A 15,176-nucleotide genomic window follows, 5' to 3' on the forward strand; every position below is an offset into this window, starting at 1 on the left:
AATTTACAAACCGAGTTCAGTTTCTTTTTTTTTCAAACACCGTCCTGTTTTAAATAATTGAGATTTCAAATTTTATTTTACATTTTTAATTTACTTTACTTTAATTTTTTTTAATTTTTTAAGTCGGGGACATTTTGTTGCTACATTGAAGCTACAGACTGTAAATAAAAACTGCAATTTATGCTGAATATTAGTGTTTGAACGAATTTAAGACTTTTATTGTGAAAAGTGTGACCTCGTATTCAAGCGGAAACACGACATCCTGCTATTTCCGCTAACGCCATAGCCGTTTCAATTGGTGGTATAACTAAGATCACCGCTGTTCTGGTCAAGAAGGCCAAATAGCGAAAGGTAAGAACCAAACAAATGTGATGCATAGATGAACGCATCGACATATATGTGTAATTAAATGGAAGGAAACGAAAAATGAAATATTTTAGCTTATAACTTCAGTTACCCTCTACGAACATGCAGCGTCTCTGTGTCCTTGAGTAATACTGTTAGCTGTCACTGTTAGCCCGCAGCTCATTAGCACATCCACATAAGCAGAGTATTATTTAAAGCCGTTGTGCTGTGCTGTTTGATGTTTTGTTGTCTCAATATTATTTGTAAATTCTTCATTTCTCTGCATTATTTTGTTAAAATGCTGAACACTGAAATCACGGCCATAACACTTGTTATTGTTGACAGCTGCAAAGCCCAGAAGCACTGGGTACCGTGGCTCAGGAGTAGGAGTTTGTCACCTAAACTAGACTTACTGAATCCAACATAACAACCATGTAATAAATCCTATATTTAATGTGTAAAATGTGATTATGTAGTAATTTGTCCACCCTATGAAAAAGAAAGTCTCGTGAGGAGAGTTTGTACAGTTTGTAATAAAGTAGGAAACTTGTATTACAAACTTGTATCGCTGCAAATATCTAATTAATTACGTACACGACGCCACTGCTGAGGACCTCAGGTGTATTACAGATGTAGGACACTGTAACTTGCCTTGTGAGCGACATGATTTTGCAAAGTTTATTTTATTGGTCACCAGCATTTTCAGAATATAGATGGGGACAAAAGTGGCAACAGCAGAGCCCTTTAGTGCACTGTCGTTTTTCTGCACTGTAGTGATTGTGTTATGAAAACAAAAGTAAAGATCTGGCAATTATGCTTGCTTTCTCCTTTGCAAACACTTGTGTACACTTTAAGTAATTATGATGACTTCAGCATTAGCACATTGAGTAGCGCTCATATGTTTTCTCTCACAGAGTCATGTTGCGACTGCCGACCGTTGGCCGGGCTCTAGCTGGAGCTGCCAAGGGCAGCCTGGCTTCTTCCAACCCAGGTATGGTCTGTGAGTTAGAGTAGAGATTACATAGCAGTTAATGCAAGTTTCTAAATATAGCACCTACTGTATGCATGTAACAGGCATAAAAACGTGCCTGTTGATTGAGTAGGATCTTTTCTTTCTATGTGCATGCACTTCAAGTGCGTACCCCAGTGCGTGCAGCCAGCAACATGGTGGAGGTATTTGTGGATGGGAAACCAGTGGAGGTGGAGCCTGGAACTACTGTGCTGCAGGTACGAAAGCTTCAGTACACAATTTTACTGCAAGCTGCTGTAGATGTCACCTAGTGTTGCCAGCTCATGCTGTGTAGTACTTTGTGGTATCTGTGTTTTCATGACAGTAATTTCGTGCATCAATGTGAATCAAAGTGAATCTGAGCTTCATATTCAAAAATGGGCTCAAATACACTAATTCTGTATCTAACAGGTAGCCAGTGTAGAGTAGCGAGGATAGGGGTGATGAACAAATGGGTCAGTTTTAGGTAGCTAGCTAATCTCTGGATTAAGTTTTGGCCTAGTTTTCAAACACTGTGAAATAACACCACGCAGTCTGGATTTATGATTCCTTCAAGCACCAGTCAACTGGGCAGTAACCACTAAGGACAGATCAACTGACATTTAGTCACTTTCCTGTTTTATAAAGGAATATTAGTGCAATAGGAATGTGCATATTTTAGCAAAGCTTTGACTCATCTGTTAGTCATTTTCACATTTTAATTCTAAAGAAGGCAGATCACAAAATTAGCAAGAAAACGTAAAATACCTGGCAATCTATTCGCCAAAGCCTGGATTGTAATTTCACATCACGTATATTAACCAAACTGTCTTGTTTCTTTTCCTGGCTAGGCCTGTGAGAAGGTCGGGGTTCAAATCCCCAGGTTCTGTTACCACGAGCGCCTCTCTGTGGCAGGAAACTGCCGCATGTGTCTGGTGGAGATTGAGAAAGCACCAAAGGTAACGTCAGGCTCCTGTTTATACTTGATGAAAAGGATTTTAGCTGAGACTGAGTTTAAGATGCTTTGGGACCAATCTCAGCGTAAATGATTAGTAATTTATTTGTAATGTATGCGTGTTGTGTCATGTGCCCTCAGCCAGTAGCAGCCTGCGCCATGCCCGTCATGAAAGGCTGGAACATCCTCACCAACTCAGAGAAAACACGAAAAGCCAGGTAAAAACTGTAGCGGTCTCTGGTTCTAGCTTAATGTTATTCAAACTTTGGGCACACTTTGAAAACATCAAGTCAAACTAAGGAAAACTAAAGGCGTGTATTCATGTGTTTGTGTCTCATCAGAGAGGGAGTAATGGAGTTCCTGTTGGCCAACCACCCACTGGACTGCCCTATTTGTGATCAGGGAGGAGAGTGTGACCTGCAGGTAACCTTGCAGAAGTGTAATTTAAGTTATTCTCATGAGCGCATTTAGATCAAAGGATCAGCTTTTTTCCCGTCTTTTTCTCCTCTTTTCTCAGGATCAGTCCATGCAGTTCGGTTCAGACCGCAGCCGCTTCTCAGAAGGAAAGAGAGCAGTGGAGGACAAAAACATCGGGCCTCTCATTAAAACCATCATGACCCGCTGCATCCAGTGCACGCGCTGCGTCCGGTGAGTGTCATGTACACGTCAGTCACGAATAATGTAATAATGTGGCATTAACAGCGATGTAATGTGGCAAAAGACACGTTACATTCATGGAAGGTCCACAATTCCTTTATAATTGTGTTTTAAACTACCTAGAAACCGAACATGAGGACATAATAAAGACCGATAACACACTTATTCATCTAAAACGCACACATACATGCACAGTGCTAGACATCAATGTGTGCTTCAAGAGGGAAAGGTCACAGTAATTAAAGAAAATATTGAACTTCTGTAATAAATCAGAATCAGAATACTTTATTGATAATTTCCCCCAGGGATCAATAAAGTATTCTGATTCTGATTCTGATTCTAAAGGGTGAATAAATAACTAAAAGCAGTGTTGAAAGTTTTGATGTACAGTGATTAAAACCAGTTCATGCTTTGATGGACCTGTAACATTTGCATGGAGGTGGATATTCAAACAGCTTGCCCTGCCTGCGTGTGTTTGTAGTTTTGCAAGCGAGATTGCCGGCGTTGAAGACCTGGGAACGACAGGAAGAGGAAACGACTTGCAGATCGGGACGTACGTGGAGAAGATGTTCATGTCGGAGCTGTCGGGCAACGTTATCGATATCTGTCCTGTGGGGGCGCTCACCTCCAAGCCCTACGCCTTCACTGCAAGACCGTGGGAGACTAGGTAGGAAAGGGTCTGATGCTCGATTGTATTTATTTAACACGAGTTCTCTTGAACTTCCCGGAGCAGTTTTACGTCATGTTGTTCCGCCGTCTTTGCAGGAAAACCGAGTCAATCGATGTGTTGGACGCTGTCGGTAGCAATATTGTTGTGAGCACACGTGGAGGCGAGGTGATGAGGATACTGCCCAGGCTCCACGATGACATCAATGAGGAATGGATTTCTGATAAGACCAGGTAATACAGAACTGGAAATAAAGTCTCACACTTTATAATCATCTTTAAAACAGTTGGGTGTGTTGTTTTTTTTTTAATATATATATATATATATATATATATATTTCACTGTATCTGAACTAAACTGTATCTGCAGGTTTGCATATGATGGGTTGAAGAGGCAGAGGCTGACCCAACCAATGGTGAAGGATGAATCAGGTCAGCTGACCCCGACCACCTGGGAGGACGCTCTCACTCGTGTTGCTGGAGCAGTAAGTGCTTTTGCTTCTTTATTGGCTCTTGCTTGGTAATTAAATTAATCATAAATAAATTCTGGGAAACTTTAAGGTTTGTTGTTGTTTGTAGTCAGGAAGTTTGGGGCTGTCGTCATGCATAAATGTTTGTGTTTGTGCAGCTGCAGAGCGTGCAGGGGAGTGAGGTGGCAGCCATTGTGGGAGGGATGGCGGACGCTGAAGCTCTGGTCGCCCTCAAAGATCTCCTCAACAGACTCAACTCAGAAAACCTGTGCACTGAGGAGCTGTTCCCCATGGCAGGTGCAGGGTAAGGAAGAGCCTCCCATCATCCCTTGGGTGCTAAAATACATGGCTTTATTAGCTGACAGTGTTATTTTTTACTTCTTTTTTTGCTTTCTGCAGAACTGACCTGCGTTCCAACTACCTGCTAAACTCTCGCATTGCTGGCATTGAGGACTGTGACCTGCTGCTCCTCGTGGGAACGAACCCTCGCTATGAAGCCCCACTGTTCAATGCCAGAATCCGCAAGAGGTAAACACATATCACAGTTAACGGTTTGTTATTTAAGTCTAAGTTTTAAGTTGTTTGTTTTTTTAAAAAGTTTGGTAATTGTTATCGTCTCACTCCGTCAGCTGGCTCCATAATGAGCTGCAGATTGCCACGGTGGGCCACAAGGTTGACCTGAGTTACACGTATGATCACCTAGGAGAAGACACTTCAGTCCTGAAGCAGCTGGCCAATGGCACACATGCTTTCTGCAAGGTAATGGACACGCACGTCGTCCAGTGAGATTCAAAATGGTAAATGGTCTTAAACACTTGAATATATAGAGAATGAACTCCGACAATCAGATTGCCCGCTATGAGTGAGCGCTAGAAGACAGTGGGAAGGAAAAACTCCCTTTTAACAGGAAGAAACCTCCAGCAGAACCAGGCTCAGGCAGGGGCAGTCATTTCCAGACTGAATATCTTTTTTTCCATTCTCTCCTGGCAGGTCCTTTCAGCTGCCAAGCGTCCAGTTGTGGTTGTGGGCAGCAGCGCTCTGCAGAGAGAAGATGGAGTTGCAATTTTGAGCGCCGTCTCCACCATTGCTCAGAACGCCCGAGCCAGCAGCGGAGTGGAGGACAGCTGGAAAGTCCTTAGCGTCCTGCACAGGTACAGCTAAGCAGCTGATTTCAAGTAACCCTAATGCAATGAGATACAGTAGATGCTCATACTGTGTGTGTGTGTCTGTGTGTGTGTGAGAGCAGGGTGGCGAGTCAAGTGGCTGCCCTCGATCTAGGCTACAAGGCCGGAGTGGACGCCATCAGGAAGAATCCACCTAAAGTGCTTTTCCTGCTGGGAGCTGATGCGGGCTGCATCAGCAGAGCTGACCTGCCCAAAGACAGCCTCATCATCTACCAGGGTATACACACACACACACACACACACACACACACACACACACACACACACACACACACACACACACACACACAGATTTGACAAACCAAATGCTGCTAATCTGGGGACATGAATGAACATCAATTTGCAACCCCTTCAGGTCATCACGGTGACGTAGGAGCACCAATGGCAGACATCATCCTACCCAGTGCTGCATACACGGAGAAAAACGGCACTTATGTCAACACTGAAGGCAGGAGCCAGCACACCAAGATAGCCGTCACTGCTCCTGGAGTCGCCAGAGAGGACTGGAAGATCATCAGAGCTTTGTCTGAAGTAAGCAGGAAGTGTTTTGAGTATTCCGTACTTATGTTCACTATTAACACGAAACCAGTCATCTTAACGTCTCTGTGCGTTTACAGCTGACGGGTGTAACGCTGCCCTACGACTCCTTAGATGAGATCCGATCCAGGCTAGCCGAAGTCTCTCCTAACCTGGTCCGTTACGACGATGTAGAGGAGGCGAACTACTTTAAACAAGCCAATGAGCTCGCTATGGTACAGAAACACTCACAGTTAGTTGGTCTGCCTCTGATTTACCTGACAACTTAATTCAGCTGTTTATCTCCTCACTCTGTTCCTCTCAGACTGTGAACCAGGAGCTCTTAGCAGCTCCTCTGGTGCCGCCTCAGCTTACAGTAAAGGACTTCTACATGACAGGTACGTTTGTTTACTTATTTTTTTAGTATATATAATAGCTGGTTTTTTTTCTCAAAATAATGTACAAGCAAATATGTATCATAATCTGTGCTGCTTCTTTCTGTCTTCAGACTCCATCAGCAGGGCGTCCCAAACAATGGCGAAGTGCGTCAAAGCCGTCACAGAAGGAGCCGCCGCCGTCGACGAGCCATCTGTTTGCTGAACACTTGATATGACGACAGCTCTGCCTTTTTCCTCTGAAGCAACACACATCTCTGAACTTTGTGTCTTGAAGTCGCCCTCAATGCTTGTGTATACTGTTGAATCGTTTTCGCCGCTGAGAACCAGCTTTGTGGAATAAATCTGAGAAACATACAAAATATAAATAAAATCCTAAAAATGTCTTTACTCCAGTTTTAAGGTGTATTTTTTTTTCTCCATTGCATCATTTTAATAACATTCAAATGATATCACTTATGACGCCTTCCAAATGCTTTAAAATCAAACAAGTCCTCATATTCTTCACTTTATTTTTGCAATGTATGTTTTTTAAAATATGTATTATATTACTAGACTCTAGAAATGAAGTAATAAGTCAGAATTTGGACTCCTGTAGGAGCTCTGCATGTTCTGAGTTTAAAATAATCCTTATTTACACTCACTTGATTCACTGTTGGAAACAAGTTTTAGCTCCTCTCCCTTCCTTTCTTCTGACTGGCTGCCCCTCACAAACAAAAGACTGCAGGTGCTGTGACTGAGATGACCATATAAGGACGTCCTATCTCTATGGCATGTAGATCCAAGTGCACAAAACAATATGTGAAGCCTGAGCTTTTGACTCACAGAGTGACTTCATGTTTTATATGAGCATCCAGCATTGAAGCAGTATATCTGCATGTCAGAAGGTAAAGAAAAGCACAATGGGTTTCACATCTTCCTTCTGAAATGTAGCTGTTTAAAAGTTTTTTAATATTCATTCTAAAACAGACAGAAAAATAAACTCTAAGAAACACTTGAGCTCCAAAATACGCTCTCGGCCCAGTTGACATTCTGAAATTGAAGTATGTGCACTCAGAGGCACTCACCTGAGTCTCAAAGTTATTATAGTGAGGCTTGAGATCATTCTGGACTCTGGGTCAATATCTGGTGTCAAAGAACTGCTGTAGATAGAGGTGAGCTTTTGATGTGATTAAGTAGTTAAAGGAGTGCCTGTGTGTTTGTTCTCAATGGATCCAAAATAGGATGTGTGCTCGGAGTTGGACGCCATTCCCACAGACAAATGGCTCCTGTCATATGCAGTTCCCTAAGAGAGGGGGGGGGGGGGGGGGACATAGGAGAGAAGAGGAGACAGTCTCATCTCTCCACTCTCTGTCTGCTCAGTGTCTAAGACCAAGCAGCGAGTTCATTTATTTTTTTTTACTACTCCCCATATCTGGAGTTTATTTTCACTTTATGGTCAGTACTATTGCAGTAGTAAGTTTTCTATTCAGTTTCTGGCTTCATTGTCCGTGCTCTTTCTCAGTTCTTTGAGACTGTGTGCAGTTTTTATTATTTGATATTTACTTTTGTTTTGTCTCCCAAAGCTGGCTCGGCCTCCTCTGCTCTTCCCTGCAGGGCATCAATCGGGGACAAACAGCAGGGCACACGCTGGACTAATTTTGGCTACAACAGGAAAATGGTTCCAGTTAAACTTCTCATTCTGGGAGCTCAGAACACTGGGAAAACAGGTAAGCTGGAGACAAAGCACAAAGCAGCTGAAAACCACAGGCACGCAGAGAGGGGGACGTGCTTTTTAAGTTCTGAATCAGATAACATCTCATCAGTGCATGAAAGAGGTTAAGTTTAGGGTTAACTGCGAGCCACGGTTTAAAGGTTTTTGCTAAAAATGGAAAACCTAGAGTGTTTATCTTTCATAGCACTGACATGTACCTCCATCACCTCCACTGCTATGTTTTGAATGTCATACAGGTCTGCTACTTTTGTCCAGCTCTAAAAATAGCTCGTCTTCAGTTGAGTGTAATAGACAAACTTGTTGCTTTTCATTTCAAATGTTTGTGCGCTCGACTATGAGCTCAGCTGCTTTCATGCACTGAGAAGACAGATTCATGGCACAGTTATAGAGACATTACAACACACCCATAACATTTTAATATTACACATATTCCTACGAAAATAACTGAGGAAACATAAGACGTGTGATGAGTAAAAATTATCATACATTCTTACAGTATAATGACTAATGCGAATAGCAAACTACAAAACTAGCAATGCCAGATTTAGCTGTCGGCACTTTGTCAATGGTTTAAAGGCTCACACATCAAATTCCATTAATTTCCTTCATATTAGAAGGACCAGAGTAAATTTCAGGGAACAAAACATCTATGCACAATGTCGACAAAGCCTGCATGCAGGGATTTGATTGTGACAGTGGTGGGCAGCATGCCTGAAAGTAAACTCAGTGTTTTTACAGGTGTAAAGGCTCAAGTGATGGTTTAAACAAGCGTGTTTAACCTTTTAATGCATCCTGCTAAAATACAGCAAGGCCTTAAATAGCAGACATGAAAGTCAAACAGACACGAGCCTTTTGGGCTCTTTCCACCCAAACACAAAGGAAGCACTTATGCATTTATTTAAATAAAGTCACTAAGAGGGTCGTTCTGAAGGCAACACTCACATAAGGAGGCATGACGTGAGCACGGGATGCTTTAGATCAGATTCAAATGACTAAAAGGAACTTTGTGTGTGTGCGACTGTGCAGAATGTGTTAGAAATATGCTTCTCGCCTTCAGCCACTGTGTCTGTTTTGTGTCTCCAGCGCTGTGTGTTCGTTTCATAACCAAGCGATTTATTGGTGAATACGACCATAAAAAGGGTAAGACTTGGGTAAATATTTTTGCATTGCTGACAGTAAACATTACATAACTTACCTGAGTTCTTCACTGGCAGGATTTTTGAAAGTGACACAGTTCTCTGTGTGTGTGTGTGTGTGTGTGTGTGTGTGTGTGTGTGTGTGTGTGTGTGTGTGTGTGTGTGTGTGTGTGTGTGTGTGTGTGTTCTTCAGAGGTGACCTACAAATGCAGCCGGGTGGTGGATCAGGAAGCTGTCGATCTGGAGATTCTGGACTTAACTTGGAAGGTAAATATTGGCTTTTATTTGTAGTTTTTTTAAAAGGCTACACTTTTGCTGTGTCCAAATTATTTGTTATGTTTTTCAAATCAAAGCATTTATTATGCAAAATTTTCAAATGTTTTTTGTTCTGCCACGTAAAAGTCAACTTTAGAGGGGGGTTTGTTGGTGCTGTTTTTAACTAATTTGCAAACAAGTTTTGTATGGAGGGTCACAAGTGCCAAAATAGATTAACTAATTGCATCATTAAATAATTAATTGACTGTGTCATTAAGTAATTAAAATTGAAATTATTTTATAAATATGTAATTAATTAATTAAATAGCAATTCATTTCTTTTAAAACTTCAGAAAAATGTTTTATTTATTTCCTATTTTAATTAATTTACTCAATGTTAAATTAATTATTTAATGTTGTGTTTAGTTCATTCATTTTGTCACTCATGGTCCTCCACAGTCTGCAGTGTAGTTGGACAAGTAATGCCATTTGTTTCAGTTGTTACACCCATTACACTTCTTGCTTGTTTCCTAATTCTACCAGTAGGTAGTTCAGTTTCCAGCTCCTGCATCTGTATGTTGTGCTTGGGAAAGATACTGAAGATCCTCTTTGTGGGTGTGCATGAGTGATAAAATAAAAATACCTGTGGATGCAGCTTGGAGTGTAAAAGTGCTCTGAGTACTAGCTGAAAGTTAAAAAGACATCATATCAGTTAAATTCCATCAACCATGGACTAAGTGTTGGTAGGACACAGAATACTAATTAACTTTCCAAAGATCAGGAGTAGGGCTCGATAAGTGTTCAACTTCTACCTCTTCCTGTTCTGATATAGTATGTATAATATGTTCATAGTATATAAATTTATGTTTATTTCATATTGTTGTATATGAAGTCTAAGAATCTTCAGGGATTGTACTTACACCTTTTGTCGTTCTCATTGGACTTGGATTGTGTTTTCTTGTTATTAATACTATACACAGAATTTTTAAAAATAAAGAAATATTAGCAAGGGAGTCCAGTATTGTATTGGCCACCCCATAGCAAGACGTTTCTAGGTTCTTTTTCTAACTTCGTTTCACTATGGGAATCGCCATAGCGTAGTGAAACACCTCACTCTGTTATCAAAGAACCAGGGATTACGTTAAGTAACCCAATGTTTTACCCTGTCCAAAGACAAGCTTGTCATGTGAGATGGTGATGTTGAAGTAGATGTTAGTGTGACAGTGTTAGCCTGTTAACACATATCCAGCTATGTCTATTGTTTATGAATACATCTGAAAACTTTTTGATGATATATTCTCCTCTAGGAGAGCTCTGTAGCTTCTCTGGAGTCTTCCATTCGCTGGGCTGATGGTTTCCTGCTGCTGTACTCCGTCACACAGCGCTTCAGCTTCCTGGAGGTCCCACAACTCAAGACGCTCATTGACCAAACCAAGCAGAATCTGGGTGGGGAGATATTTTGATCTGTATGAGAAAACAGCTGCTGAAAACTGAACTAACAGTCTGTTCTTCACACAAACATCAGGCCTCTGTTCTGTCTCTCTTTCACCTTTACATACACACATAAACACACCCACATATTCACAGACTGAGTGGACGTAGATTCCACGTTTGGTTGTGCCACCCTGTCTTCTGTTAGTAGTGTGCTGACAGAATGACTCCAAACTGCGTGCCATAGGGTCATCATGATGGTTTATTGTCACTTCACTTTGTGTGTCTGTGTGTCAGTGGTTCCCGCGGTGCTGGTCGCCAATAAGGCAGATTTGGAAATCGGCAGGCAGGTGACAACAGACGAAGGACAGAGACTAGCCAAGGATTTAAGGTTTGAGTGCTCATGTTTTCATATGTGCATGGTAATACTGTACAATGCTTTTCTTGTCTTTGTTATACTTGATAATAAAATAACTTTGTCATTGATTAAGAATAATGTTAGTCCAGTCAAGCTGGGCTGTAATCGTAAGCTGATACTCTTGTACACAACCAGCTGGCAAATCCCAGCTGAAGCTGTTTTAGCCTGCCCATCTTTGCTGTCCATCTGCAAACCACTTTGCAACCCCAGTGCCCCCTTTTATGCTGTTTCTGACTTAATCCATGCCAAATTTGCTGTGACTGATTCATGCTGTGCTCTGAGCTGGAGCCTCTGCTGTTACACCCTCTTACTTCATGTATAATGTACACATGGGGGGATGGTGAGGCACACAGCATGTAGTCTACTATAAATTATATGGAAACAAGCTTTTTTTGACTACATGGTCAATATTTTATTAATGAATTTCATATTTTTGTTACAGAATTAAATATTTATGTATAGTAGTGTATGTATTGGATATCAATTCTGCTCAGCCTGAATTCCACTATATGGTGCCTACAAATTCTGAGTGCTAAATAAAGTAAGTAAAAACTATTTCCTTGCATGCTAACTAAATGAGCCATTGATTTCGTTCTGTGTATTTAGGTGTGGTTTCAGAGAGTTGTCTGTGGCTGAAGCAGTCCTAGCAGTGGAAGAAGCAGTGCTTCAGCTCATCAGGTTTGTTTCTTCTGTGTTTTGTCAGACATGTGATATCCATGCTAGTCAGATTTTAAGCGTGTTTTTTAGTGTTTTTACTATGAATGCAACATTTTTATTAATTAAATATACTCAAAACAACAGTCAGTGCTGCTCCTGATGGACTGCGCCCTGTCACACTGCAATAAACAAAGGTGGTACAAAAGATTTTCTCATAGATGGTGATAGGAAAGTTCCTGAACGATACTGGAAAGCAAAAACAATAATTAGACATCTCTCTTGGGTGTACTATTAGAGCCCAGAGGATTTTATGATTCTTTTTCATGTGCTGTTTGATTGTGTGTGTATGTGTGTGTGTGCCACAGGTTGGTGTTGGATCAGCAGCGCCCTCTGCCTGAACGTCGCTCCTACATGTTGACTGTTCGTCACGCTCTGACCAGGAAACTGACCAGATCTAAGACCATGCAGTGGTGACAACAGCAAACAAACCCCCATGGGGAAAAATGTAGTGTATAATGGGTTGTTTGTTTGTTTGTTTGTTTTTTACTTTAGTTCTTTTAGTGTTAGATATCTCCCGTATCTCACATCCAGATTGAGAGTTATCATGCAACGTCTGGGTTTCTGGATTTATGGGTGATGAGACCAGGATTTAAAAAATATAAACTCACCAGACACTTTTTATTAGTTATGCCTTGATACTACTGGGTTGGAGTCTTTTTTTTGTCTTCAAAAATGTCTTAATTCTTCATAGCATACATTCAAAAAGCTACTGGAAGCATTCTTCACTGACTCTTTTGATCCATTAACATGACAGCATCACAGTTGCAGCAAATTTGTCAACTCTGTGAATCTGTTGGATTGAGATCTGATGACTGTGGAGGCCATTTGAGTACAGTAAACTCAATGCCATGTTAAGGAAACCAGTTTGAGATGATCTGAGCTCTGTCACACATCATGTGTTATGCTGCTATCAGAAAATGAGTTCAGTGTGGTCATAAAGGCACGGAAATGGTTAGCAGCAACTAAGGTCTGCTGTGGCATTTAAATAATACATAAAAGAAATATTGTTCACCCCATTAAACTACCACTGAATTATCGGTACAAGGCAGAATGTACATGTACCTTTCCAACATACTTTCATGTTAATTGGGCCAAATCAATATTCGTCAGACCAGGTAACATTTGTCCAGTTTTTTGTTGTTGTTTTTTTAGCCTGTGCAAATTGTAGCCTCAGTTTTGCTGCTGTAGCCCATCTGCTTTGTAAATTCAGAGTTGTAAAAAATGGTTATTCAGTTGACTTCCTGTAAACTCAAATCAGTAAAATCACATTTCTTTCCCATTTTGATCATGAGATCAAAATGCCCATGTCTAGGCATGTACACAATCAGCTAATCACATGAGTTGCTGCAATACACTTGAGTGGTGTCTGAACTGACTGCTAGAAAGCCTATGACTCAGTGCCCCACATATGGATACTTGTAAAGGCAAATAGTACACTAATAACATTTATACAGAACTTAATGGGACTGTGGAAGACAACAGCTCCAATGCATCTACTGCTGTTCTGCATAGGCCTCAACCACATAAGCCAGCTCATCACTGAGAGTGGATCCAGTTATAGATTCAGGAGTGGAGTGACCGTGAGCTACCACCTGCAAATGGATGACATTACGTTGCATCCCAGGAGTGATTGAAACATTAACTCACTGATCTATCTAACGAGGATCTACAACGAGAACATCAGGATTTGATTTGGACTGGATAAATGTGGTCGAAGGGTTGTAATGAGAGGAGAGGTGATCCAGACTGAATGGGTGGAGCTACCAGAAGGGAGGATAGCAGATATACAGTACATTTACAACTAAATGGGTATCCCAGAGGCCAATGGAAGCAATGATAAAGATGCACAAAGGTTAGCGAAAGCCAAATACCTTGAAAAGGTAAGACAGGCCGTGAGAAACCAGCGGAATCCAAGCCATCATTCATCAGATACTCAGTTGGAATCTGGCCACCAGAGGAGATGGATGCCACTTATGTGAAGACACAAAAGCATTTCACAACACAGAGAGGTCTCCTTCTAAAGTCCAGCCTGAGGCAATAAAGAAAGAGGGAAAGAGATGATTAGAAAGTGTCAGCATCCATAAATACATCTGAAACATCCACCTGAGATGAGCTACTCCAAGAAAGCCTGAGGCAGCTGAAGACAGATGGTAATGAAGTAAAGGAGGAGGAATTGTCATAGATGACCAAGCCCTGCATGGGATGTACCATTGACAGATTAAGGAAGTAGGTACCAGTGGCTTAAAGTACAGCAGAGAGGCTCTGATCATGGCAGCACAAGAACAGGCCTCAGAAGAAAGATCCATCAAGTTAAAAATCTACCAGATCTGGCCGGACCCAAGCTGCAGACTGTGCAAAGGTGCCCTGAAGACTATCCTGCATAAAGTAGCAGAATGTAAGAACCATGAACACTGACACACCAAGTGGCTGGGATAGTGTACAGGAACATGTCTGCCCCATATGGACCAGAAGTCCCCAAATCCTGATGGGAGACACCCCCAAAGGTAGTTGAGAACAACAGGGCTAAAGTCCTGTGGGACTTCCAGTTAAAAAAAGACAAACGACTACCAGTCAACCATCCTGACACAGTGATGGTTGACAAGGAGCAGAAGACCACAACTGTGATAGATGTGGCAATCTATCAGCAACATCGGGAAGAAGGAGCATGAGATAATAGAGATGTACCAACTGGAGCAGATGTGGAAGGTAAAGTCCAAAGTTGTCCCAGTGGTTATAGGCATTAGGAGTGGCTCTAGAGATAATCAGATTGAACTTTAGATACCCTGGAATGATGTAGGATGACTGAAAACACAAATACAATATGTTAATGTTATTAGTCTGGTATGTATGTTTACTAGGTGCAAACACAAGCGTTTGTATTTATTTTCTATCCACAAAAAACATGTTGTTGTTTTTTTTAAATATGTTCCACCCACCAGCAGGGGGCGGTACAATCATTTGGTTTGGTGCAGACATCATGCACAAACATTACATATTTAACCACCCACTTTGGTGTGGAAGGAGTTGAGTGACCCCCACAAAGACCTGACCTCAATCCCTTTACAGGGTTTTTTGTCAGTAAATTGTAAAATCTTGTGGAAAAAACTTCCCTGAAAAGAGAAAGACTAGTATAGCAGAAGATAATGCCAATATTTTTGCCACGGGAAGACTGAAAATCATATTTATTTTTACAAGGTCATTTTTGTGCTTTAATGTTTTCATTTATAATTTATTCATCAACACTGGAATCCTTCTAGTCAGCAGAGTTCATCAGTGTGTGAGAAACACTTTGACTTGGCTTTGTTGTTGGAGTGTGTGGATGATGTAAC

At 41.3% G+C, this 15,176-nt stretch overlaps 2 protein-coding genes across 3 annotated transcripts; both read left to right on the forward strand.

Annotated features, from left to right (window-relative positions):
- Window positions 1–241: 241 nt before the first annotated feature.
- On the forward strand, window positions 242–6,566 carry ndufs1 (NADH:ubiquinone oxidoreductase core subunit S1). Its single transcript, XM_084922267.1, has 19 exons — window positions 242–351; window positions 1,260–1,336; window positions 1,481–1,572; window positions 2,185–2,292; window positions 2,430–2,506; window positions 2,630–2,711; window positions 2,806–2,936; window positions 3,427–3,612; window positions 3,711–3,845; window positions 3,982–4,096; window positions 4,240–4,385; window positions 4,481–4,609; window positions 4,711–4,840; window positions 5,072–5,232; window positions 5,328–5,482; window positions 5,621–5,796; window positions 5,883–6,017; window positions 6,107–6,179; window positions 6,290–6,566. Exons 2-19 carry the CDS (start codon window positions 1,264–1,266, stop codon window positions 6,379–6,381), a joined length of 2,196 nt encoding a protein of 731 aa, XP_084778393.1. The 5' UTR covers window positions 242–351; window positions 1,260–1,263; the 3' UTR covers window positions 6,382–6,566.
- Window positions 6,567–7,830: 1,264 nt separating this feature from the next.
- Window positions 7,831–12,261, forward strand: LOC146360847 (ras-related and estrogen-regulated growth inhibitor). Of its 2 annotated transcripts, none has more exons than XM_084920366.1 (7): window positions 7,831–7,885; window positions 8,974–9,030; window positions 9,220–9,293; window positions 10,589–10,727; window positions 11,010–11,103; window positions 11,737–11,808; window positions 12,153–12,261. In XM_084920366.1, the coding sequence occupies exons 1-7, from the start codon at window positions 7,834–7,836 to the stop codon at window positions 12,259–12,261; spliced, it is 597 nt and encodes a 198-aa protein (XP_084776492.1). In that variant the 5' UTR covers window positions 7,831–7,833. The 2 variants fall into 2 exon arrangements, with proteins under 2 accessions (XP_084776492.1, XP_084776491.1); XM_084920365.1 differs by having other exon boundaries at window positions 7,834–7,885; window positions 10,592–10,727; window positions 11,010–11,164; window positions 11,711–11,808.
- The last annotated feature ends 2,915 nt before the right edge of the window (window positions 12,262–15,176 follow it).

This window comes from Perissodus microlepis, chromosome 23 (genome assembly GCF_051167445.1).
Source record: "Perissodus microlepis isolate ML-2025 ecotype Zambia chromosome 23, ASM5116744v1, whole genome shotgun sequence".
Classification (NCBI taxonomy): Eukaryota; Metazoa; Chordata; class Actinopteri; order Cichliformes; family Cichlidae; genus Perissodus; species Perissodus microlepis.

Excerpts from the sequence above, each read along its gene's own strand:
- ndufs1 (XM_084922267.1), top strand. The coding sequence starts at position 1,264 with ATGTTGCGACTGCCGACCGTTGGCCGGGCTCTAGCTGGAGCTGCCAAG. Across the intron at positions 3,613-3,710 it reads GCAAGACCGTGGGAGACTAG|GAAAACCGAGTCAATCGATG; the intron begins GTAGGAAAGGGT and ends CCGTCTTTGCAG. Across the intron at positions 4,841-5,071 it reads GCACACATGCTTTCTGCAAG|GTCCTTTCAGCTGCCAAGCG; the intron begins GTAATGGACACG and ends CTCTCCTGGCAG.
- LOC146360847 (XM_084920365.1), top strand. The coding sequence starts at position 7,834 with ATGGTTCCAGTTAAACTTCTCATTCTGGGAGCTCAGAACACTGGGAAA. Across the intron at positions 9,294-10,591 it reads TTCTGGACTTAACTTGGAAG|AGCTCTGTAGCTTCTCTGGA; the intron begins GTAAATATTGGC and ends CTCCTCTAGGAG. Across the intron at positions 11,809-12,152 it reads GCAGTGCTTCAGCTCATCAG|GTTGGTGTTGGATCAGCAGC; the intron begins GTTTGTTTCTTC and ends TGTGTGCCACAG.